Source organism: Aspergillus foveolatus (genome assembly GCF_047715535.1).
Source record: "Aspergillus foveolatus strain CBS 279.81 unplaced genomic scaffold BDW70scaffold_41, whole genome shotgun sequence".
Lineage (NCBI taxonomy): Eukaryota > Fungi > Ascomycota > Eurotiomycetes > Eurotiales > Aspergillaceae > Aspergillus > Aspergillus foveolatus.
In genome coordinates this window covers 13,785-38,054 of record NW_027396105.1, presented here as the reverse complement: position 1 = coordinate 38,054, position 24,270 = coordinate 13,785, and the positions used below count along the sequence as shown (strand labels likewise).

The 24,270-nt window shown below is 50.2% G+C and overlaps 7 protein-coding genes across 7 annotated transcripts; 1 reads left to right on the top strand and 6 right to left on the bottom strand.

Annotated features, from left to right (window-relative positions):
- Positions 1-1,917: 1,917 nt before the first annotated feature.
- On the top strand, positions 1,918-4,723 carry BDW70DRAFT_140167 (FAD binding domain protein). Its single transcript, XM_073737553.1, has 2 exons — positions 1,918-4,419; positions 4,473-4,723. The coding sequence occupies exons 1-2, from the start codon at positions 2,590-2,592 to the stop codon at positions 4,482-4,484; spliced, it is 1,842 nt and encodes a 613-aa protein (XP_073594012.1). The 5' UTR covers positions 1,918-2,589; the 3' UTR covers positions 4,485-4,723.
- Positions 4,724-5,757: 1,034 nt separating this feature from the next.
- On the bottom strand, positions 5,758-6,886 carry BDW70DRAFT_151783 (uncharacterized protein; the record flags this gene model as incomplete). Its single annotated transcript, XM_073739346.1, has 3 exons — positions 5,758-5,838; positions 5,883-6,607; positions 6,658-6,886. The coding sequence occupies 3 exons, from the start codon at positions 6,884-6,886 to the stop codon at positions 5,758-5,760; spliced, it is 1,035 nt and encodes a 344-aa protein (XP_073594011.1).
- A 2,131-nt stretch (positions 6,887-9,017) lies between these two features.
- BDW70DRAFT_169598 (cytochrome P450) lies at positions 9,018-11,225 on the bottom strand (the record flags this gene model as incomplete). The annotated part of the gene is made up of 6 exons (XM_073742725.1): positions 10,675-11,225; positions 10,486-10,609; positions 10,059-10,421; positions 9,952-10,003; positions 9,250-9,896; positions 9,018-9,180 (listed from the first exon to the last, which is right to left on the bottom strand). Exons 1-6 carry the CDS (start codon positions 10,904-10,906, stop codon positions 9,018-9,020), a joined length of 1,581 nt encoding a protein of 526 aa, XP_073594010.1. The 5' UTR covers positions 10,907-11,225.
- On the bottom strand, positions 10,895-12,599 carry BDW70DRAFT_140159 (SDR family oxidoreductase). Its single transcript, XM_073737552.1, has 4 exons — positions 12,103-12,599; positions 11,911-12,018; positions 11,680-11,836; positions 10,895-11,615 (listed from the first exon to the last, which is right to left on the bottom strand). The coding sequence occupies exons 1-4, from the start codon at positions 12,408-12,410 to the stop codon at positions 11,433-11,435; spliced, it is 756 nt and encodes a 251-aa protein (XP_073594009.1). The 5' UTR covers positions 12,411-12,599; the 3' UTR covers positions 10,895-11,432.
- A 4,801-nt stretch (positions 12,600-17,400) lies between these two features.
- On the bottom strand, positions 17,401-18,576 carry BDW70DRAFT_140153 (uncharacterized protein). The gene is made up of 4 exons (XM_073737551.1): positions 18,466-18,576; positions 18,340-18,369; positions 18,163-18,288; positions 17,401-18,111 (listed from the first exon to the last, which is right to left on the bottom strand). The coding sequence occupies exons 3-4, from the start codon at positions 18,283-18,285 to the stop codon at positions 17,695-17,697; spliced, it is 540 nt and encodes a 179-aa protein (XP_073594008.1). The 5' UTR covers positions 18,286-18,288; positions 18,340-18,369; positions 18,466-18,576; the 3' UTR covers positions 17,401-17,694.
- A 1,586-nt stretch (positions 18,577-20,162) lies between these two features.
- Positions 20,163-20,677, bottom strand: BDW70DRAFT_140152 (uncharacterized protein). Its single transcript, XM_073737550.1, has 2 exons — positions 20,640-20,677; positions 20,163-20,377 (listed from the first exon to the last, which is right to left on the bottom strand). Exons 1-2 carry the CDS (start codon positions 20,640-20,642, stop codon positions 20,222-20,224), a joined length of 159 nt encoding a protein of 52 aa, XP_073594007.1. The 5' UTR covers positions 20,643-20,677; the 3' UTR covers positions 20,163-20,221.
- Positions 20,678-20,741: 64 nt separating this feature from the next.
- BDW70DRAFT_140151 (uncharacterized protein) lies at positions 20,742-21,947 on the bottom strand. Its single transcript, XM_073737549.1, has 3 exons — positions 21,012-21,947; positions 20,841-20,962; positions 20,742-20,786 (listed from the first exon to the last, which is right to left on the bottom strand). The coding sequence occupies exon 1, from the start codon at positions 21,564-21,566 to the stop codon at positions 21,045-21,047; it is 522 nt and encodes a 173-aa protein (XP_073594006.1). The 5' UTR covers positions 21,567-21,947; the 3' UTR covers positions 20,742-20,786; positions 20,841-20,962; positions 21,012-21,044.
- Between the last annotated feature and the right edge of the window lie 2,323 nt (positions 21,948-24,270).

Here is a 24,270-nt window from a genome sequence, read left to right as displayed (position 1 = left end):
TCCGTCATTCACCGGTGAAGAAATCAGGGCTCCTCAAAGTGGTGTTCGGTGTAACCACACTGCAACAGCGAGATATGTAGCAAAGTAGCAAATACTGTCACGAGAGACAAACATAGGGAGAGAGTTCTAGATACGCGAGTTTTGTACAGAGCGCAAATTTGATGCTTGGACCCCGCGTAATAAGTGCACATGTCCGTGAGTTACGATATAGTCTATACCCGAGTCGAAGCAACAAGGAACAGCAGGTATCAATCTGGAGAGCGAACCCATAATGGAATCGTTGCCCAAATTAGGTAAAGGGCTCCAGCATCTCCATCGTGAAATCGACTCTTTCATGGTTGTGTTTCGGTTCGGCTTGCTCGGGGGCCCCCGGGGGCGCCCCGGGTGCCCCGATACGGTACAGTACCTTGTAGCATTGTGTTGTTGTTTCTTCGTCGTTGGTAATACTTGTATGGAATAGTCGGGTATAGCACGATCTGATAAGGATGCGGGGCTTTTTTGGTAGTCCGACCAGCAAGAACACGTCTGAGGCGATGCTCTCTCCTCATGCACGACCATATTAACATTGGGGTCACTGGATTCAAGCTGGCCAGTTATGGAGTCGCGATTTACTATCCATGCCCACCTTGACTTGGAGAAGGTCGAGTTGGAGAGTATGGAGGATCCCCACATGGAGAAGAGACGTTAAGGATCGCCATCATTCATCTTGTTTGTACTTCGTATTTGTGGCGATGAGGTTACTGTTAACGTGATAATTTGATCTTCCTGCGCGATTTGGTGGAGATTCGATGGCCGCTTGTCCTCGCGACAGTATCTTATCATAATTACAATTCGAATGGCACAGCAGTCTACGTACAAACAATCCTGCCTCGATTGCTCAACCTATCTGATTGATCTGATATCGGCCGATATCGGAAGCCCCACTTGGCCGACTCCTTCCTCAGTTCTCGCTTCTGGACCTCTGGACTTCTGGACTCCTGATTTGACAGGCTTGGGATTCTTGAATCTGAATGGAGAGTCGTAGAACGACACGTCCGTATTTAGACAGAAAGGGGCGCCCATCATTCAATGGAGCAAGGAGAGCGAAGGACCAGCTGAGCAGCTCCTATTGATCGGGAAAATGAGACCCATCCTGGTCGGCTCAGGTTTATCTGATCCGGAACTCACGTGCGGCCCTAGAACGCACCAACGGATGGCGGATGCACCTTGGTCTCAGTATAGCCTAGCGGCACTCACCTAAACGGTGCCAAATCGATAGCAGAGAAAAGCCGCAGCTGAGTAACAGTCTAGTAGATTCCTTTATAGCTACGGCTACATTTGTAGGCTCCAAACCTCGGTAGAAAGCCATAACCGAGGGCAAAGGGGACAACCGTGGCCAGATCAGATTAGATTTTATTACGGTACACCGTACCGTCACTGTCACTGTCCCGTATCTCGGCTGCGCACTGCCCACGTTCCGCTGCATCAGGCCACTCGTGATTCCAGTAACCGGCGAGCGCACCAGGGGTGGGGGTTCCGGGTTCTCCTGAGACTCTCGTATGACAGGAAGATCATGCTCCAGGGGGTTGTTCTATATTCGGAAGTCGAAATCAGCTTCGCCCGGTACTCAGGGTCGGAACCTGGAATGCGTTCATCGATGTTTGCGGCTGGTGGAGGATGCAGATCGGAGAAAGCCGCCGTCTTCTCCACGGAGTCCTTGACGATGCTCGTTTCGTTGCTCATCATCTTGCGAATGAAGAGACGAATCGATAGCGCCCGAGGGGAAAAAGCAATTATTCTGCTACGTAGAATCCCTGAAACCGCCTATCCGCAATTATTAATCTAATCTCAAAAAAGAGTATCTCGTGGTTGAATTCGTTGAATTCTGTGTTCAGCCGTCGGGTATAATTACAGGTATGCGGTCGTAATGACGTGGATGGCAATTCTTATCTGATCCTGCTCGCAGTTTTCTTCGCTTGCACAACACGCTGAACTTCAATCTCAGCAACCCGGCATTGCAGCCCACTTTTGAATATATTGAAACAAATGCGAGCCGTCCCCGACAAAGCTACTTAGCTGGAATTTGGAAACAAACTAGATCACTCCTAATTGCCACGCTCGTCGTTAGCGTTGCGGAACCAGTCTCCCGGTACCGGTTTGCCCCAGCCGACAGGTCCTTTCTGCCTCATCCCACCCCCATCAATCCTCGTCGTTTCACCTCCTTTGGATTTCGCATTCTTTTCTTTATTGAATATTCATTTTCTACGGGCCTTGTCCCACATATGACGGGTTGCTGCGGTGTGCACATGTCTGCAATCCCCTGGCAGTAATCTACTCCTTTTACCCGTTCCAGCCGATTGTATTTTATTCTCGACGCTCGCTGTCATCGTTCTTCCTTCTTCCCGAATTTGTTGTTGACGGACCTTCGACGTGTATTCACGCTTGATCATTCGTCGCTTCAGACTCGCAATGGGTATGTGATCCTATCTATAATTGACATGGCCAACTTCTAATGAGCTAGTGCACGCCGTTCTTCCCCAGACGCCGCTGTCGCCACGGGCTGCGGCCGCGAGGCCGACATACACCCACCGTGAATCCGGAAATGTCCCCATGTCCTCGACCTCCCACCCTGATAACCCCGTGCCGGAAGAACCTCGAGTGCGCTCCCTGTCCGTCACGAATAAGAGCTTCGGCAGCTCTTCGGTCTCTTCACAAGACACAGAGAACACAGATTCAGAGTCGCCGTCAACACCACCCACAGAACATTCAGACGAAGAGTTTGCGGAGAAACAGCCCAAGGATGATGCTGGACGTCAACGGCGGGCTTCCACCGTTCTGATCTCGCAGGGCCCCGATGACATGCGGCGGATCTTAGAGAATGTTGGAACAGGAGGGACACAGAAACTCCAGCCCATGTGCTGTGGTGGCGGTTGCTGCCGTCTTCAACCGCTGAACCGAGCTCCCGGGCCTGTTTCTGTGATCAACCCCGTCACACCACCAGATAATAAGGCGTACCAGAGTCTAAAGCTGAACGTCGACCTCCTTACGCTCGACAGCGAGCTCACCAACATCGCCCCTCTGCCAGAGAAGAAGGTATCATTCTCGGCAGTCCCTCCTTCAGCGGTGGATATGAACCTTGGGCCCGCGGATCATCCACCCCCTTTTGTGCAACCTCATCCTCCGTACAATGTGTACCGAGCCCCTGTTTACCACGCACGAGAACTCACGAGCGCTGGCGCTGAGAAGCGGACATACCACTTCGATATTGACGTAACTGACTATCCGGCCGAGAGTGGAATGGTCGACTTTGTCGTAGGTGGTGCCATCGGGGTTTGCCCAATGAACAAGGAGGAGGAAGTTGAGGATATTTTCAACCAACTTGGTATTCCCAAGTCCATTCGGGACAAGAAGATCACTGTCCGGACTACCCACGGCAGGTGGCCAACGATCTGGGGTAAAGAGGAAGCGCGCGAGCTGATCACCACCCGACGGGAGCTCCTGAAATGGTGCTCCGACATTCAGAGCTATGCCCCGACCAAGGGCCTCTTCCGGCTGCTCGCCGAGTACGCTAGCGACCCGAGCGAGAAGAAGATTCTTTTGTTCCTCGCATCAGCTCAAGGCCAAGGCGCCTTCTGCGATCTCCGCACCAGCTCACACATCACCGTCTCTCAACTGCTCCACGCATTCCCTTCATCACATCCCCCGCTCGACCACCTCCTATCCACCCTCAACCAATTGATGCCACGATTCTACTCTCTCTCGCAAGACCCTCTTATCTCCCGCAAACGCAAAGGTGATCAGTACCGCCGCCTAGTTGAAATCGCCGTCACAGTTGCGGAATCAGAGGACTGGAAGGGCGGTAGCCGAACAGGCGTGGGCTCAGGTTTTATGGAACGTCTCGCAAGGCAGGCCATCGAAGCTCAAGCACAAGGTCGTGAACCAGGCGATCTCGATCTGCATGTTCCCATGTTCCGCGGCCTTATGGCCAACCCTCTTGCCAAGCGCTTTGCCTCAGACGGACCCATGCTCCTCATTGGTGCTGGTGTTGGAATCGCGCCATTCCGCGGCTTTGTTCAGCGTCGCTTGCAGTCAGCGAACTGCGCGAACAAAGTCTGGGTGCTGCAGGGTGTTCGCGATTCTCTGCTCGACGAGCTTTACCGCGGCGAGTGGGGTGTCGAGGAGGACAAAGTGCGCAAGGTTGTGCAGAGTCGGCGCGGCGAGAGCAAGTACGTCCAAGAAGAAGTCCGCAATCAAGCAGACCTTGTTTGGTTCGTGATCAACTCGCTCGACGGCCGAGTTTTCGTCTGCGGAAGCGGCAAAGGTATGGGCGAGGGCGTTGAGGCGGCACTAGTTGATGTTGCCATGGCCAAAGGAAATCTGAATAGGGAAGAGGCGGAGCTTTTCTGGGAAAATAAGAAGGAGGCGGGACAATATATAGCGGTAAGTCGTCAAATTATCTCTCGTGTTGTTGAAAGAAGACTAACGAAAATCAGGAGACGTGGTGAGACATATGTAAGATAGACTCGGACTCGGGTTTGGACTCGGAGATACTAGAGCGATCTGCGTGGCTTACCCCGAGTTCCTGGAGAACTCGGAGAAAGAGAGCCTTTCTACTTTAGCGCTGTCCTTTATCACTGCTTTCGCGGTAGATGGTTGTTAAACCAGGATAGGTATATTGGATTCAACTAGGAGTATATATGATCTATAATCAAGTTTATATCATTCACTAAGTTACCGATTTTTGTCCATTACATTTGTTACTAGATTCTGAGTGGGGTATACTGCGATACTGCCGCAAAATATCGCTGAGTTGACACCGATAATTCTAGATATATACTGGTAAAGGAACAGCAAAGGAACGGCAATATAATCATGATATTCTGTGATCAGCATATAGCAGGTGCTTTACTGCCCTGAGGCAATATCCTGTAACTCCCGGTAATAACCCCCTAAAATAGCTCCTTCTCATTTCCTTGTCCATCACTCTGGTGCTTCCGCCATTCCTTTTCAGTCCAAGCCGAAACTCCATCTATCTACACACACTGAAGCTCTATCAACACCAGACGCGCAATCACCAAGGACGCGGGCCTTGCACTCGATTCAACGATGCCATCTACGAAGATACCGGGTCCCTCGCTGCTCTTATTCGAGAATACGTAGTAGTGCAGTTTCGTGCCCAGTCAGCACGTCGTGGCCCACTGCCCTGAAACTAATCCTTCCTGAGGCCCTCCATGGCCGCCGAGAAGGAACCCCACGCTTGGCTCTTCGCCGTCTGCCTCTAGGTATAGGACGCCCTGATGTAGAGTTTCATGAAGTGCAGTTTATATAGCGGGCCGCGTTGTAGTTGTTTCTTCAGTACTGAAAGTAGGGATAACGTGATAACGTTGGGCTTGACGCTCCAGATTCGTAGGGCCGGTTCTTGCATTGCCGTCTTGCCTATACAAGTACTCGCTCCCTGGCTAGAAGTAGCACGGGACTTCACCTCTAAGTCGTCTTTGCGATTTTTTCTTCGTTGCGACCATGGCTTATCACAGCCAGATTGGTCTCAACGAACGCTGCAATTATCTATTTTTGGTGCGCTCCGTCTTAAATACAAGACAAATCAGGTCTAACTCAGTTCGTCAAGTAACCACCACTTCAATGAGGAGCATTAGCTGGCTAGCTATAATCATTCCGGGGCATCTACCATCTGAAAAAATAAAGCAGCAACTTGGATCCATAAGACGACAAATCAATAAACGAGTAGTTTTAGCACACATATATAGTCCAATATAAATGCTAGATTTTCATCCTCGAGTCCCGACGAACATCACCTAAATCAAAGGCGAGCATTCTGCGCCGAGCACACATCCTCTCCACCTGCGTGGGTGCTGGCACAGCCAGCCCCCGAATCTCCTCATCACCGTCACGATCCTCCGCTCTTTCTCAGGCCGATATCCATTTCCAATTCCAGAGAGCGCTGCGACCCGGTTCATATGCCATGCCAGCTCTAGGATCTCCCATGACGGCAGCTCATAGACTCTCGAGTTCTGAGTTATAAGACGGACGCTCACGTATACACCCTCGCCGTTCTTCCCAGCTGTATTAAAGAGAGGCTTTGCCATAATATCCCTTTTGCCGCTATGGTAGCCACCCGGCAATGCGAAGAACTCCGTCTCCATTTCCGTCCGTTTTGCATTGAGGCTCCTCGGTTTCAGTGCGTATCTAGCAGTCGCCAGCGCCTGTGCAGCGCCTTCAGAGAGGCAGATCATGTTGCTCGTGTCCGTTGTGACTCTTGTCGCGGTGATCCAGCTGTCGACCTTTCTGTCGGAGAAGAAGAGGCGCAGAGTGTTCCAAAACGGCGCGTTTTTGATGCAATTTCCGCGTTCAAGCGAGATGGGGGCGATATGTGCGACTTTGACACCGGCATCGTTACCGGTGTTCCCAGGATTGGCGTGCGGGTGTGCGTTTGCCTTCGTGATGACGCATTTGTTCCCGTCTCGTGTCTTGCAGAGGCCCGCGTTCCAGGAGAGGACAGAGTCCAGATTGGCGGATCTTTCTTTCGACATCGAACTCGGTCTCGATTTTTTCTCCTTCAGCCTATGGACTCGATGCTGTTCATTGCCGGGGAACTGAGTCCTGACCATCCCTATATAACTCCGGTATCAGTATAGAGGAATTATCATATGACTTACTCACATTTCCTGATTGCGTCCCTAGCCTGATGGTAATCGACCAGCTGTCGGTACACCACCCGGGGATTCAATCTGGCATTATCCAACATGGCTTCGAGGTTTGGAATATCAGCCGTCCAGAGAAAAGCCCATATTGCCGAGTCGACTCTGGATATTTGGGTGGCTGTCGAGATTGCCTGGATAAGGGTTGAACGGATAGTTTGGGTCTTGGCTAGGGGAATTGTGGTGGACATTGCTGTAGTCGAGTAGTGGATGTGATATGATCTGGTACGAACTGTTGGGTGCTGGTGCGGTTGCTTGGATTAGAGCAGGTAGAAAGGGTGGGAGGAGAAACCTGGTCTCCTGGCCGGGGAAGCTGGGGTCTCGTGGGCATCTGCGTGGTGTGAGCTGGGACTGGGATCTGCCTCCTAGAAGAACAAGGTCGTGATGTTGTATGGGCGGAGGTTAGTCCCGACGTTGGCTTTTCGAAGATGGCTTAAGCTCGATGGAGGTTGAGTCCGGGGGGGTATGACCCCAGCAGACTTTGTGCAATCGTTTAGCAACCTTAGAATTCTCTGAAGGTCGAAATTATGTTCTCTAACTTCAATCTTTAGGCATGACTTGCGAACCCTTCAGCAGCACGATCAGTCCGAAACATCGGAATCGATTTAAGTATCTTCCAGCTTTTGTTGACGAGTGACGCAGCGTTCATACTGATCCAGAAATACTGATTGAAGTATCAATCTCCGCTACTGTTTACAGTTCTGGACCCAACACAGGATGCACGATTGGCATCTGGATTTACGTCTGCCCTCTCAGACCTTCGAGCTGGAAGCGGCCCTCTACGACAAGTTCAAGGCCCTGGTATGAGCTGCGAAGGGAGAAATAGGACTAATTGGCAGCCACCCACCTGGCACGAGTCTGTCAGAGCCGCGGGCAATTGTCTTCGGGAATGTCGACCTGAACGAGCACCGAGATCAGAGAGACTCCGCAGTGCTGAGCTCCGCCTTGGACATCGCCCTGAGTTCTGGCAGCAGCCGCGCGATACTGAGATCTAGGGCCCAAACTTGGACACCGACTGAGGATCTGGAACATTTAATACAAAGTGCCAGGCGCTGAAAACACTGTAGATCGACTGCTTGTGTCCTATTCAAGGGTCCGGCTGGCGAAAGACATCGATCCAGATCTGGACGGCGCAGGAGAGGAAATGAAGCTTCTATAGTCGACGTCTGACACGATCATCATCCATCCCACGTCTCGGCTCGCGGCTGAATCAGTCTATTCGGTCCCCTATGCGACGCGTCCGTCCAGCCGGTCGAAGCGGCAGACACGACGACTCTACTCAAATACCAGATGGAGCGTTGTGCGCCGCAAGCTCTCCAGAAGACGAAGAAACATTGCGATGGACGGCTCATTTCAGGAGCGTCTGCAGGAATGGTGTAGTTTGCTGGAAACACGCTGCATTTACCGCAGCTGCGCCATGGCCTGGGAGGAAGCCTGCAACGAGCTGCAACCAGAAGAAGTCTTGCGGTCTAGGAGATACCCCAGCTTCAGGTCATTGACTGGTCCCGAATCACTATTGGAGGCGGCAACATGGAAGGCAGCTCGAATAGATTCGATTATATTCAGCAAGCGGGTCGGATGCCAAACAATTACTACTGCTAGAATCAAGGGAAGGAGAGTGGTTGTTCGTATTATGTTCTCTTTTGCAGAGACAAGAACATTTTCTCCAATGAATGGCGGGTAGTGCCTTTCCATGAGAAAGGTACATGCCTTATCCTCTCCCACTGCAAACAGATGATTAGGCAATTCAGGTCTACTCACACAATATACAGGACACAGCCCTATCCGAACCCACTACTCAGCTGCACTCTTCTACGCCCGGAACTCAACCCAACCTCGCCCTCGAACGGCCTATCATCTTCGTAGACTCTAGCCGCTTCATCAACAATAAAATCGTATTCGACCAGCAACATCGATGGAACAGCCTCCTTTTGGTTTTTGCCCGCCACCCCAACTCTTCGGACTTTTCAAAGCAGTATTTATATACGGCAGCACAACTCTTGACAACATTCAAATTCTTGCAGCATGTATATTTGAGTCCTATGCGTAGGGACTTGGCAAGGCTGTAATGCTGGGATTAGCGGGCCCAGCTCCTTTTCTTCTGTTTTCTTTCTTTCTTTTCTTAGTTATCTTTTGTTTTCTTTTTTCTTTTCTTTTCTTTCTCTTTCTTTTTTTTTTTTGAGAGGCTGCTTTGTTGTGCAGGTGCAGGAGAGCCAGCATCGGTCTTATCTAATCCTCCAAGCTGGCTAATCTTTTTTATGAACAGGGCTAGCCCGGGCGAAATGTCGGTATACGGTATGTGCTGCTCAGTTGGAGTTCTATTCAAACAACCACCCTCACCCCCTTGCTCTCCCATACCGGAAACGGATTGAAAAAGTCATGGTCGTACGCCACATCAGCCTCAGTTGTTTCATATAGCCTCATGCGCGGAAAGACACGCACAACCAGCAGTGCGAGCAGGAGGTAAAGCTCACAATAGGCGAGACTGCAGCCGTTAGCAAAATGAAAGCCGACCCGGACTTCGACTCAGCCCTGGCAGAAAGGGAACACCTACTTGATTCCAAGACAGCCCCTGCTTCCCTTGGAAAAGGCCAGAAGCGCCCGGTCAAGCTCCTTTCGTCGCTGGTTCTTCTCATCCAGCCACCGCTCTGGAAGAAAAAGATGCGAATCGGGGAAAACAGCCTCATCGTGATGCGCAAGCACGGCAGACATGCCAATCGCTGAGCCTCTTGGGATAATGTAGTGCACCTCTTTATGTGCCCACTCACCGCGGTAGACAAGATCCTCGCCTGTGGCAACGCGAGCCGTCCGACTGGCGACCCCGTAAGACAGTCGCAGCGCTTCTTGGATTACAGCGCCGAGATACGGGAGGCGCTCAAGTGCCGACCAATCTACCTTCTCGGTACCGCTGCTGCTGTTGACGAGGTCTGAAACTTCAGCAGTGAGCCTTTGGAGGATCGCGGGCTTTGTGAGAAGGTGGTATGTCGCCACGGTGAGAGCCCAGCTGACTGTCGCGGTGCCGGCTGCGAAGAGGGAAATGCCTTCACTGGTCATGCGCTCAAAGGTCTTTTCTTGTAGAGGCAGGTCGGATTGAAGCAGGGATGTAAAGACTGTTGTTGAGATGGTTTCTGCTCCGTTCCCGTTCCCGTCCTTAATTTTGATATCCGCTTGCGCTTTTCTGATGTGGTTGGGCATGCCAACCTGGGCCACCGTTAGTACGAGCGTCTATTTCCTCGAAATGGCCGAGCTCGCTTACTATCAGTGCGTCAGAAGACTCTTTCGGATCCCCTACCAGCAGTTTACGGATTCTATATTGATCGTCAGCTCGATTATTCAAGACCTAGAGAAACTCGCTGCACATACAGCAGAACCACGCCCAGGACGTGCTTCCACCACGGAGCGAACCGCAGCGTACAGCCCAGCCTAAGCACCGTCGCTACCTCATCCACAATTTGCTCCTCCCATCCTTCTTGGCCCATCAGTCCCAAATTCTCACCCAGACAGTACCCCGAGATCACATCCGCCGTAAACTGGCTGTACGCAGCACCAACGTGAAACGGCCGCCCTTTCTCTGTGCGCAGCATCTTATCGCACAGCCGCTCCGCAAGCCCACGGACAGTGGGCTCCAACCTCAATACCTGGGCGCGAGAGAAGAATTTCGCTAGTGCGTTGCGGCGCATCCGGTGGACGTCATGGTCTGTGGTGGAGAAGGTTGCATGCGCGGCTCTGGAAGACAAGATTTAAATCATCATCTGTTTCCGTTTTGATGTATACAACGGGCGCAACTTACGCTTCACTCCCGGTGACCTGGTGAACGGGCTTATCACGTTTTCGGGTCCCGCCGGCATAGATTTCATTAAGGAAGCGGTGGTCATTGCAGTGGAGTTCGTGCGGATTGATACGGACAATGGGACCTGTGCGTAAACGAATATACATGTCAGCAAGGCAAGGCTGACTACTCGGCCTAGGGGTTTCCTACCGTATTTATCATGCATCTGCTGGATCTGTGTCGTGTACCGCCCACCCCTGACCACGTCGTGGTAGAATTCGGGGAGGTACGTGGCAGCCGCAAGCCACGGGCCGGGAATATGGCTCAGAGGGTGGAAGAAGAGGTTGTAGATGCACTTGGCGAGGTGGAAAAGAACCCAGGTTCCTCCTGCTGCCAGAGGGAGAAGGCGGAGGACGGTTTCTGCTGAGATGGTCATTATCATATATCTCCACTCTGGGATGGTATTTTAACGGGCAGGAGGGAGAGGAGGAAAGAACAGAATAGCAGAAAATGACAGATGCTGTACTCTGATGTGAACGCGGGGTAATGCACATGCATCAATAGCTTACGAGAATCTGCATCTACCTAGGTATCTCTCCAGCCTCGTTGATCTCGTATTAAGTACGCTCGGGTCCAGGGACAGGTGTCAGTTAGAGCATCCTTCGGGGTGGTTGGCTGCAGCGTTGGTGTCAGCTAAAGCACGCTGCAGATCCCTCCGAAAAAAAGGTATCCTGGGCTTAGCGTACTGTGCTTTAAGCCACCCAAGTAAAATCTGGCATGTCCATGGATCGGCTACAAGGTTTGGGGGTCTTCGACCAAGCGGTACTAGAGGGAGGTGCAAGAGTAGGACAGCATTAGCTGATGCAGTAATCAAAACCGGTAGTCTTTTAATTCCTTTTCTCATGGCTAAATTTTGCAGCCCGCTTCTCGTTCTCCCCTGCGTGGTTGCATCTGGCTGTTATTTTTACCTACCACGGAGAATTGCTGCCGTCATACTGATGCCTTGAGTTCTCCCAACCCGGCAGATGGATCCTAGTAAACTGTCCGTTCAGACCGCGCGATGGTCCAAGGATAATATCTAATGAAAGGCGCGCGCCCTCATCGGCAGTCAGGTCGGCAGCGTCGCCGCCGCCGAGTTCAGTCTTCAGCCACTGCATCAACATCAATATACAAGCATGAAGATGCACAGAAGAAGATGGGGGACAGGCTACATACGCCGGGGCTGAGCGCGAAGATGGTAAATCCCTCCTTCTCGTAGTCGAGAGCATACTGCACCGTTAGGGCGTTCATGGCGGCCTTGGAGACTTTGTAGGCTGGCGTGGGCAGCCCGTGGGATGCGCGGGCCAGCGTGATGGAGGCAAGAGTGGTAGAGCTGTACCGCGTTTAGTACAGAAGAATGAAGAAGAAGGCGCTGTCGGCCTTTATAGGAACTGTAGGTTCACCTACATGTTGACAACCTTCTTCTGGACCCCCTTTTGCAGCAATGGAATGAACGCTCGAGTCACCCAGTGGACACCCAAGACATTAACCGAGAATATCTGCTCGAGATTATCCCTGGCAAGGAAGATCAGCCAATCTGTGACAGCAGGTTTCCACTAACCGCCCTCTCCTCTGTGACACGCAGTAGGCTCAACTCACATCGCCTTCACTCCGTCAGGAGTGTAATCGCAGACTCCGGCATTGTTGATCAGGACGTCGAGTCCCTTGCCGGCCAGCCTGTCTCCCACTTCGGTTGCTGCCTGTTTGATGGATGTCTCGTCGGTGACTTCGAGCTTGATGACGATGACCCGGCCTGCAGACTGCTTGGCCAGCCCCTCCAACTCGGGAGACTGGGATCGAGCAGTCGCAAAAACGGTGCTGACTTCCGAGGCAGGCAGAGCAGAGAGCCTTTGGACGAAGGCGAGGCCAAGGCCTCTGGAAGCGCCGGTGACGAGAAAAGAAGACATGCTAAGAGGATCAATAGTGCGCAGCGAGGAAGACAATGAAATGGGAAGAAATAAATATTGTGAATGAAGAGCAAGCGCAGCCCCCAATAGCCAGCAACGAGTGCGAGTGCCTTTAAAGGCTTTTAGGGCTAGATGGCCCCTACGCGCTTATTGACTCGAGGTTCGGACATAGGAAAGGGACCAAGGCTTAACGCCATACAAGCCATGTGGATCCTAACTACTCCAACCAGTGGTGTTTACAGGAACTCACCATCATTAATAATAAGACAGCTGACAAATGCAGGAGGTGCCCTAAGAACATTCCAGCAGAACGCTGGTGGCTTTGGATGAAATGTTGGAGTCCGCGCCAGATCGTATCTCACCTGTAGTGCCGCGGGCGCTGACAGGAAGTTCAATAAGCCCCTGGAAGTGCAATGATTCAATTTCGGACTACGGTAGTTAAGGCCACGCTTGCTGACGGCAGAATGACAGTGAAGGCTTCATAGTGACTATAGAGTATAGCATCGACGACCTTTTGAGGCTGATATATGTTGAAGGGGCGAAACCTCTGATCCATTGATCTATCTTGGCGGTTAGCTACAAAAGGCATATTGTGGTTCATGTGACCAGCTAGCTATCAGCTCCCGGCTATGATGACCCGACATACCCCCCTTAGACGGGAGCATGAGGCTGCCGAGATTACCCTTTTGGGTCTGTATAGCCAATTCTTGTTGTAGTGCAGAAAAAGCATCATCCATTGATACTTGTCTACCAGGGCGGATAGAAATCTTCTCTTGATCTTTTCCATTGACAGATTTGCGGTGACTTCGATATTCTCCAGCTCCATTGCGCCAATCAATGCCCAGCAGGAGTCTTCAATCCAACCATATTCCCGGCTGTTCTTGCCAGCCAGGATGGTAAGGGGGCTGAATTCAAAGAAACCCACCAAGCCAGATTCAACCAGTCTTTTGATGGACCGGCGCAACCAAATCACCGATTCGGGTGATTTGGGCAGTCTATGCCCAAATTGACCAGCACCGGGTCTCGTAGGATCCGGATCATGCCCTTCGCTTTGGATGAAATAGGCCGAAGCAAGATTGTGACATAGGACGGAGATGGGAAGCGAAAGGTCACGAACGACGGCGTCCTGGCCATTGCAAAACCGGTTGTCCTGGATGACATGTCCCTCTCCATCAAGGAGACGAGTGTCGCCCAACAAAACCCCTTCCTGTAAGGTCCAGCCCGAGACCAACCAACGTTCGTCTTTTTGGGCAATCTTAACCCAGTTTTCAACCCTGCGTGTATAGTTTTCCACTATATATGGGTCCACAAAGTGAGGTCGCGACATCTCCAAGAGAAGTATCTCTTTGAGCGCTGAATCGCCTTTCCATGAAGTTATGAAGCCAGACAATACTTTTTCTTGCCTTCCTATAGATGTGCCTGGAAAATGTCAGATGTTTTCTTTTCAACAAGGACATTCTGTCTCCCTCCACGTCAAGGGGGTCATGGCAATAAGGGCACAGCTGGGTGATCAAATTGCGAGCTCCCTCTCTTTTCGCCTTTTACTCACAGTTGTTTCCCAATCTCCTCCCCTTTGGCCTGGTACAGGAGAGGGTCATCGCCTTCTCGAACCTGAGGGACACACATCCAGTCCCACCAAATATAACGAGTCCCGATCTTCTGCATCATTTCCCGTGCCTTCGACAAAGGCCATTTCGACGTAGTGGGTACCTTCCAAACGACACCCTCGGGGAGGTCTGTCTCTGGTTTGTCCACATTGAGCAACGTACCCCCATGTGAATGAAACCACGCCATATCCTTCACTGTCAAGGATCTCCTTCGAAACCTCAGTATAAGGCTGGATCCTCCATTCGTGTAGATCGAGAAGCCATCTCGGGGCACTTTTGTCATTAGGTGGTATCTGGATACTTGCCATGCCGCAGATGATGATTCCAGGGGTGGGTAGAAAGAAGGTACTTGAGAACCATTTTCGATCAGGACCATGCTGAATTTCTCTTCTTATCAATCATCGCGGCAAATGTGGGTTTGAGTTACCCTACCCCACAGCAATGCACCTTGAGATGTGTCTACACAGTACCTCATCGAGCTGAGAATGTGCTCAATAGTGGAGCAGTGTGGAACCGCGACAACAAATCGTCGTCAAAGTAGATGGTTTTCAGGAGACTTGCAGCTCTCAGACCTCGTCTGCGCATTTGTGCTAAGTACTAGATCGTCTGATTACATGGCTGAGCTGAGATTCAATACCAACAAATTGCTGCTCCACCTAATCTGGTATCCAACTAAAAAGGCGAGATGCAAGCTACCACAACTAGACTGTACTGTACATCGGTACAATTGGAGGAGTTCCGAGACAGCCTGTAGCGACTACGGGCCAGTTTCGAGACGCACTGTATTGGTCCAGAGAACCTGTATCAGGGAAGAAGCTGCTTCGATCAGAATTGAACGGTCGTACCGTGAGCGACGCGAGAAAACAAAAATTGGCGGGACGAGCCGACCGCGATAAGCACGAAGATTCACCTCCACGATTGGCGAGGCCGAAACGCACTACAAGACCACCAAATAACATCCCCGAGCCATGTTCCCAGAACGGCCACGATGAGATCCTTTTCTCTGCCCCTGGATATTGCCAACCAAGACTGACTCCATCGAAATTAAAGGCAGTCATGAATTTCGTGAGGGATTTGATAAATGCCGTCTGGTTTGCTTCAGAGGCTGCGAGGTCTGAAGGTCTGAGGATGTATGTTCGGTAGGGCCCCGGGAACTGTACGTCGAACCGCTAAGGGCAATATACACTTTCAGATCAGGATCACTTCTCTTAAGATCGGAGACTCGTGAAGAGATTAATGTCAGCCAGCAGGCTGGGCCTAATCTCGAAGGTGTCGGGATCAATCACAGCGTAAGCCACATTGATGTGTGTATAAACGCCTGGGGGAAATTCGCTCTGGCCAGGAAACGTTGCATCGGCGCCGGATAGACCAGGTTTTCTTAATACCCAACATCACGCTGCAGGCTGGGTGAGGACTTGTTGCAGTGGCTCACCCAAATACGCCAAGGGTATATTGAGTAAACTGCGAGACATGTATATTTGATTGCGTTTATAGGGCCAAGGAGACAAGGTTTATGGAATTAGATACTAATCATGTTGATTCTTCTTCCTTGTATGCTTCACCTCCGGGCTGTTAATCTGAGCTATTGGAATTCTCCAATAGGTGTATTCACGCCCAGGAGAGGCACATTAAGCAAACGGATTTTTCTTCTCGCCGGAAGCCTTGTCTTTAATAGTGAAGGTCGCAAACTCACTAAGCCTTTCAAGGGCGTCCTTAGCCATGCGCTTAATGTCAAGATTCAGATCATCAGGGATGGAGAATCTACCATTTGTTAGATTCCAGCCTAAATAAAGGAAAAAAGACGGGTCATACTCCATGTTGCACTCACGCAATGCGGAAGTGTCATGAGGGTTTGGGTACTCGGTCTGAAAGCCCCCGAGTTGCGCGCTGGCCAATGCTGCAAACCTAACAGCGGCTTTGTTTAGAAATAGATTTGTAGGGATGGATGGGTAATATATACTGCATCAGATATTGTTCGGCCGATTGAACTTGCTGGATTGACCTTGGATCGCCTTGGTTGACGGATTTGGCTTCGACGTGCAGGACCTTTTGGGGTTAGTAATGGATATGGAATATAGGAAGGTAAACTCACATAGACAGACATGATGGCGGTGGATGATGTGGAATGAGATGGTTGATCAAGATGGATTGTTGTTGTTGTTGTTGGAATGAGTATGATGGGATGGCAACTTTATATTTTTGGGTGAAGAAATGAGAGGTAGTCATTATCATCCAATTACAGCACAGTGCGTGGATGCATCTTCACTCGAATGATAGACTAGCTGAGAGTTAGCTGAAGACGAGCTGAAGACGAGCTGACGACGAGCTGAAATGGCGCCGATCACACACGCACACACCACTAGTGATTGTCGAGGCCCCTCATTATTATTTTTATTATCATTATTATATATTCCTCGGACTTTTCACGACCGACTGGAGTACTAGACCCACAATTCCTTGATCGCGGCCTCTTAAATTGATTCGAGTGTTCAAAAAAGAGGGTGGCCCAGCGGTTTGAACCGCCATCTAGCTGAATGATCTGTGCAGATGGATAGCCACAACGGAGCCCAGACAATTTCGGAAGGCTACTGCTAACTACTTACGACGCCTCTCAGGCGGGGGCGTTATCCCAGCGTGCGAGCAATGTGCGCGTTCCGACGAGCACAGAAAGTGGTTTCTGAAAGGCCCATACAATGTAGCCCAATAGTCTTCAGCTAGCTACGTAAGTGATCCTCGGAGCATTCGAGATCTTGGCCCAAAATGACCCATAAGTCATAACAGAGTATAACTTCATTGGCGGTGGAGCGACTTTCCACCTCGTGATTTGGAACCGCAAGCGTAAAATGTGGGGCCAGGTCCGTGCCTGTGGAACTGCGATCTGCCTCTACGGAGTAGACATGACTGGAGAGAATACCAGGTAGGTGGGTGTTTCGCAGCCTACTTTGGTCAGCTCACCGCTGACAGAGACACATATGCTACGGTAAGTCCTGACAGTCCCGCAAAAGCCTACGTTGGTAAAAAATCTCACGAGCCGTAGAAGCGAACAAGTACTATCATGTGTCATGCGTGGAGCAAATCTTCCCCGCTCTGAGCCCAGCTTGCAAATATCATAGTTTCACAACGCCATTGAAGATTGGGCTCCGCTATAAGGGCCGTGACATTCGAAGTGGATATTGTCGGTTATTGAGGTGGTTATGTAATCAACATCTATAACGAACGATTTGAATTGAAGGTCTTAATCTCCTAACTACGATCTGTGTAGACAATTTATAGCACTTAGAGGGCTTCAGGAGGTAAGAATCTCGGTATCTGAAGGTAGCTCAGCCCATATGGATAGCTGTAATCCGTTTATGGCGGTGTAATCGTATCATACGATCAGGCGAGAAAGGTGCTGGATATTGATTAGTAAGGAGGAGCATTTCGCCGGTTGACAGATATGTACTGTATGACCGATTCCAAAGTGAGTGAACATGCCAAGTGGAACCGGAAAGCCAGCAGCACAGTGGAGACCAACCATCCACACCGATCGAATATTGTTGTCGAGGCCCTCGTGCGGCTAAGTTATTTTCCAATAATCCACCTGATCTAAAGTAGCATTTTTGAGAATCTTCTCCTCGGTCAAAGTATTCCTCCAGAAACCATGCTTGTGCTACTGTAGCACATATCGTACTCCACCGTCAGGTTTTGCCTGACTTGATATTGTCCTGACCTTGAACAACATGTCCAACCAGTAATAGGTTCCCAGGAACCCGGAAGCCAACTTTCTCATCGATCCTGATGACCTTGGCCCCGGGGTTGAGCAGATTGGTGGTAAGAAAGAACCCTAGTCCCATTTCTCCAAACGTGAGTGTAGGAATGTTTTTGCGTAATTCTTCCTTTGTCTGGGCTACCACTGCCCGGGTCATGTCCTCATCAGCGAAGAACGACTTAGTCGCAAGATTGTGTACTTTATCTGCGAAGTCGACTGACAGTTCTTCTTCACTGAATTGCCAGGATTGTGCCAGTTGCTCCGTGTCGGCCTCGAGAGTAATGTCGTAGTCGGTGGAGTTGATTCTCAGAGGAATGTCGTGGTCTAGCTTGAGCGTTGTCTTCCACTGTCGCACGTTGTGAGTATTTGAATAGGTGAAATCCAAAGAGTCCCTTACTTTCGAGATCCTTCCCGCAACGGTGGAATAGTTATAAGGGTTCATCTTTATTCCATGGCAATCATTTCTACGCGTCGTAGTGGAAAATTCCCAATTGATATAAATCTCCGGGCGTTGATCCATGTCCTAGGTCATCTTGTGAGCATGAATTTTCAACCCATTTTCATGAAAACCTACTCGTTGGCGAAGATGAACAGTCGATCCTATCTATAGGTATGGTCAGCACGGCATCGCCAATTTTGCATCCCACAACCGGGGTGTGAGTGGGCGTGAAGATCAAACGCAAGAGAAAGGTTGGCATACATTTTTCAGATCTTCAGACCATGGATCGACCGTGGACGAGGTTATTTCGCCCTTCGAAGGGAATCTTTCCACAAATATTTGGGGGACGCTGAGCGTCTCCGTGAATTTGGCCTCAACGGCGATGCCGCCACCCTTTTTCCCTATCACGGGTCAGGACATGTTCCCCTGTACTCTTTAAAATCTCGACACCACAGTTGTGTCATGATAATGGTGAGATCATTTGGTGAGAGGCCATCTTTTTCCATCTCCTCCTCACAAAGGCCTGCTTTTTCTTTTAGACCTTGCTTTATCCACTATGATACCAATTACTTGTGTTCAATGACCACGGGTATGGGGATATGCTGACCTCTCGGACGGTCGTAGAGACGTTTTCCGGCATATTGTAACCTCGCCGTACAAGTAGCCCAGCCTCGAAATCTCTACGAAACCCGTCAACGGTTTCCACTGTCGGCGTTTCCTTACTTCCAAGTCGTCCCTTCATATTTTTAGCCACGAATTCCAGAAACCTTTTGTAGGATCAAATATCAGGCGGAGATACGGCTGTTGGGTGCAGAGCAAGGAATCTGCGGCCTGTCAGTTTCCAGTCTCTGGCTGTGGCAGGGCGCCTATAACTAACTTGTCGAATCTGCGAAGAGCCCGATCGTACTTTTCTTCTGTGCGCGGGAGAATCGCTCGAGTTAACTCGGAGTTGTCATGGTCATCCAGATTAATTGTCTGGTCAAACGTTGACACGCCTCGTCCTGCCATATCGTCCACGCCTCAGTATGCAGTTATAGCTCAGGAGCGATATTATTATAAAGAGAGAGGGCCGACTACCCAGAGAACAAAATCTTTACGCTTACGGGGGAAGGGGTTTGATGCTACTCCTTGGTCGCATTTGCGCAAATGTGACTTCCCACTAGCTCGGGTGTATAGTATTCGGGGGGGTGAACAGGGGCCTGAATTGCCCTGAAGGAAGACTGAATAGGGCGGCAAGCCGCCCACGCAGCGCCTGGTGAGCACAACCATACTTATGCTGTTGTATGTTTTTCTTTTTCTATACCTATCCGCAAATCGTGGACTTGGATGTGACTTCCACATCCAAGTCTATAGATTTGCTGCACTCTACATACACTAGTTGCCGTGATGACCATGGCAGGTATCAGTTGCTTTAATGACCACGACATATGTTAGTTGCTCTAATAACCATGGCATGTGTCAGTTGCTTTAATGAATATAGTACAGTTCATTTATTCCATGCATTGGTCGGAACAGTGGCACGGGCTTAAATCCATGCGATTAGTTTTGTACTTCGTGTCTTAACTTCGGAATAATCAAGATAGCCAACATTGTCAACGTTGTCAAGTCATTGCATTTCACTCTACCTAGACTGCGGCAACATCCGCGATATATCTGTTACTGCATAATTTATGCACGTTTTGTATGTAATACATTGTTCAAGTAGTGTATTGAGTCACAATTCAAACATGAGAATCTTGATGCTAACAATATATCAAGCTATATTTAGAAGACCTCTAATCTGCTGCTGGCACAATACAGACTCAGGAATATATTCAGAGATAGATAACAGAGTAGATACAACAGACAGGCTACAGAGTCAGGCTATTAACAGTAACAGTGGCATGTTTATGCAACGAGGTCTGGTAGTGATACATATTTGATCTATCCTGGGGGATAGTATCATACAGAGGCCATCTAGTGCTGGCAAGCTTGTCAAAGCCAGAACATGTGTATATTAATGATATTAATCAGCACATTATACGTCATGTGTCAGGCTAGATTGGGCTAATCTAGCGAAAATTATGCTAGTGCGGATAGTAACAAGATATCCATATCGTATCCGCGCGGATTTGGATGTGGATAAAGATAGCAACTCAGGTATCTGGTATCCGCATGGATACGATATGGATAGTTGTCACATGGTTCGGTCCGAGCGCGGGATCGAATCCGGAACCAGACGGTTACCGACCACATCATCAATCTGTCAGAACGGAATGATGTCATGACTCCTGATATCTTGTATATAGTATACTAGCCAACCACGTAAGAGGATGGCTAAGAGTTAGTCTTGTCAATATGGGACAGATAGCTTCAGACTATTGATAGCCTTTGCTCCCCTGGTGATTCTCTACCGTACCTAATCAATCCTCCATCCTCCGTCCCCGTCACAATAGCATTTGCTATCTGATATCCGCGGATATGCCGCAGTCTAACTCTACCTTCCTTGTCTGGTCTCAGAATATCCTTAGGACCTGTTGAGCCCGACTCCTAAGAAGGACTCTTTTGGCCTTATCTGACACACTCTTACAAGTAATTTTGGAGTAAGTTTTAAGTACTTCAACTACTTGGAAGGTACTTGCTAACTGCTTATATAGATCATGGAAGCTAGATATACAAGGTGTCTAGCAAAGTAGAGCATATAACTCTTATGGTATACGACATCAGTATGCAACTCGAACTCTTGAAGCCAGTTACCTTAATCATATGGCTCGCTCTGGTAAGCCTTTGTCTTGAGCTGTAAAGTACTTATGCTAAGTATTCTATAGAGCTATCTTGGCAGGAGGAAGAATCAAATTCTTCTACAAATATTCAGCACGAAGATGAAATATCTTTCTGCCAGTCTGGAGGCCATGGAGGACCTCAAGAGCAGTAGCAGTGAAGTGGCCGGGATTGACTGTTATGCCGGAGACCAGCCTAAACCCAAGCCTTGTGAGGTAGGATTTCCACATTAGCCTTATCTGCAGGCTCAGGCTCGTAGCCTGGTCCTCCATTTCTAGGCCGTCCTGGCCGTAAAAGGATACAGTCCGCCAGCCTCGCAGCCCGCCTTGGTGCCGCCGTTCCGGCTTATGGAAAGCCATCAACGTCCGGTTCGAGCGAAGGAGCAGCAATGTATTAAGGGCGACAATGAACCCCTGCACCACCGCAACATGCGGCCCGTACAGTGAGAAAATGGCAACAATCGCGCCAATCAACGTGATGATTTGCGGCAAGGTCTCTAGTACGATGAAGTCAAATGCATTGCAGACAGTCCTGCCCAAGTTTGTGGCTGTGATAACATCTGTTGGACTGACCGTGTCATGAAAGGCTGCTTCATGGCGCATCAGATGCGAGTAGATGCATGTTCCCGCCCGCTCCTCGCGGGAAAGCTTGAACTTCTGTCGACCGGGTTAAGCTCCAACACAGCTGCAGCTGCAATAAGTCACACCAGTAGCTGAACTAGGAAAAGACTTTGACCACTCAGTAGTGGCTTTCGTTTTCTTTTTTTGGAGAATCAATGCTTCAACCGTTGAACTTTGAGCAGAGGGCTCAACAGCGCTCAAGCCTCTAAAAATGTCCATAAATACAGCCCGAGTTCCTCAAGTATACTCTACCCTGTTAGCGTACCTATCTAAAATGTTACCTACCGAGCACAAACTACAGACGCCAAGGGCCATTCTCCTTTCTGTTCTAGTAGGCGAGCAGTGGAAGTGAGGGTCACGAACCGCTCATCCTTTGTTCTGGGACTGATCTCAAAATTATCACTAGCATAGATGGAACATTATGACGGTGGCAAAACGGGCTGACTACATGAAAGCGAATCTCCAGCACAGGGAAACATAGCCTAGAAGCTGAGCCAGGTTGAGCCATCAAATCATTGCATTACCCGTCCTGTCGTACTTGTCCCAGTTTCCGGTCAAGACTGAGCTGAGACAAACCGAGGCAACTGTATACAAGCGAACCGAGCCGGATGAGAGATTCCAAAGCACTAGTAGTATCAAGAAGTTAGACTAGATGAATGTGAGCAGCTGGAAAGCTCACTTCCTACAGACACAAGGTTGCTGGACTATGGTGGAGTATATATATAACCGGCATGGGAAGACAGCGAGAGTCAGAAGGCTGTTAGAGGACCCAGGATAGAGAATATCAGCTGTAACAGCCAAGCTGTACATCCTGAAGAACTCAAAGGTGGAAGATAAGGCTTTAATACAAAGATATCTAAAGATATATAGGCACTTCTGGTTGTCCCGCTCAATCTATCCAGGCAGCCATTCTCATCATGAGCTATCTCGTCTTGTTTCTGCTTCTTGCCGGCTGTCACGCCGCTGATCTGCTCTCGGTTCTACGTGTGCCAGGACCGGACCCATCACTCGACCAGGGAATGGGAACTACGGCATCGACGCGGACTTGGACGCTTTCTGTCTGGAGGCCATGAGCAACTCGGGTGTTCTTGCAGCGCAGGGGGCCGTTTCAATACTGTTAAAGGTGGGCTTAAGGGTACACTCATCCTTCTATGTCTGACGTTGATTGCTGGATCACGCATTGAAAGGTACGGCAGCGTCATCGCATGTGCTACAGAGTATCGATCGGGCCCCGAGCCAGGCTTTTTCTGCTCTACGACTTTGTCGGTGGAGTCTCTTGCAATTCCTGATGCATGGGTGGCTTTGGTGATTATCGATCCTAGAGGTTCGACATTGAGTGGATTGGGAACGTTGCGGTTGATATTTTTTGAGGCGGCGTGGTCGCTTTCTGAAGCCTAAAATGACACTCGGGCAAAATTTGGACTGGATTGGATCATTATCTACTGCCCCCATGGTCTTTTCATCGTACACCTCAGTCCTAAGGCCGGGCCGGCAGGCCAAGCCCCTGGGTTAGCGGGGTTGCGCCGAAGTATAGTGCATAGCCGTACCTGGCGCCATAGCCTGTGCGTGAGCTATCCGGATAGACCCGCTGTTTCCAGAGGGAAAGGAGGATACTGGTCTTGGTTGCTAGGGAGGATGGGCAGCGGTGGGAGGGGTGACTGCATATAGGCACGTTCTGGCGCTGGCCTAGGGACAAGTTGAAGGGATCTTAGCAAGCCAGGTTTCGTGTTTGGAACCTGGGGCAACGCGCAGTTGCTATGCAAGAAATTGGTGATTGGCCTCCAGGCTTGCATATCCGACTGAAGGGCGCCGCTAAGCAGAGCCCCGGGGGTCAGGTAGGTCTGCTGCGCAAAGAAGTGCCGCGATAGGGGGCAGTCTTGTAGACTGGAAGGATGGCCAGAGCTGCCAAGCAGAGTAGGGAGTGCCATGATTCGACGACCCCTTGTTGTATTTGGCCAGTATAGAAATATTCTGCGCCGTAAAGAGCTGTTGGTAGGGGCATACTGCATCACTGCTGCGCGCACAGAGGCTACTAGCCAACCTCGCCGTGTATCAGTTAGTCTCCAGAGGTGTCGGGCAAGCTGTTTCCCACGGCTAAAGATCCAGTTGACAAGAGGCCCAAAGACGAGCTTCATGTCAAGCAGGACCCCTAGTCAGCGGGTGTATGGAGCTGGCTTAACCTCGCCTATGCCCGGTAGAGGCACTGTACGGATGGGCCTCTGTCGCTGCCTGGAAATGTGTTGTATTTCTGTTTTCTCAATAGAGGAGGACCTGACGCAGCCCCAGGTTGCAGTGATCGCTCGACAGGGCTCCAACTAGTTGCTGGGAGGTCTCTTCAAGCGCACGCTCAGCAAACAGCAGTCCTAGGTCGTCTGTGTAATAAGCTATCCTTGCTGCATACAGTAAGAAGAGGATTGGGGACAGAGGGGATCCCCGGGGGAAGATCGCCTTTGATTAGTGCTATAGCAAAGGCCTCCCAATACAGAGTGAGGCAGAGAGGCCGGCCAACCGATCCTGGATCTGGCTGAGTCTACATGAATGACCGGCCTTTACGCAGGAGTGAGACTTGGATGAGTGGACGTGACGCCGCAAACGTGTGGGAAGCGATGGATGCTTGTGTCTTTGGACAAGCTATGTACATTCTGACCTGACTCCTCCTGACTCCTCCCTGGGAGAGAAATTAGGC

What these genes read in the sequence shown, in the direction of transcription:
- BDW70DRAFT_140167 (XM_073737553.1), top strand. Translation starts at nt 2,590, where the DNA reads ATGTCCTCGACCTCCCACCCTGATAACCCCGTGCCGGAAGAACCTCGA.
- BDW70DRAFT_140159 (XM_073737552.1), bottom strand. Translation starts at nt 12,410, where the DNA reads ATGTCTTCTTTTCTCGTCACCGGCGCTTCCAGAGGCCTTGGCCTCGCC. An exon ending in CCTGACGGAGTGAAGGCGAT is followed by an intron (nt 12,019 to 12,102) that starts GTGAGTTGAGCC and finishes CTTCCTTGCCAG; the next exon opens with GGATAATCTCGAGCAGATAT. An exon ending in CAGAAGAAGGTTGTCAACAT is followed by an intron (nt 11,837 to 11,910) that starts GTAGGTGAACCT and finishes AACGCGGTACAG; the next exon opens with CTCTACCACTCTTGCCTCCA.
- BDW70DRAFT_140153 (XM_073737551.1), bottom strand. Translation starts at nt 18,285, where the DNA reads ATGGATCAACGCCCGGAGATTTATATCAATTGGGAATTTTCCACTACG. An exon ending in TTGCGGGAAGGATCTCGAAA is followed by an intron (nt 18,112 to 18,162) that starts GTAAGGGACTCT and finishes AACGTGCGACAG; the next exon opens with TGGAAGACAACGCTCAAGCT.
- BDW70DRAFT_140151 (XM_073737549.1), bottom strand. Translation starts at nt 21,566, where the DNA reads ATGCGCCATGAAGCAGCCTTTCATGACACGGTCAGTCCAACAGATGTT.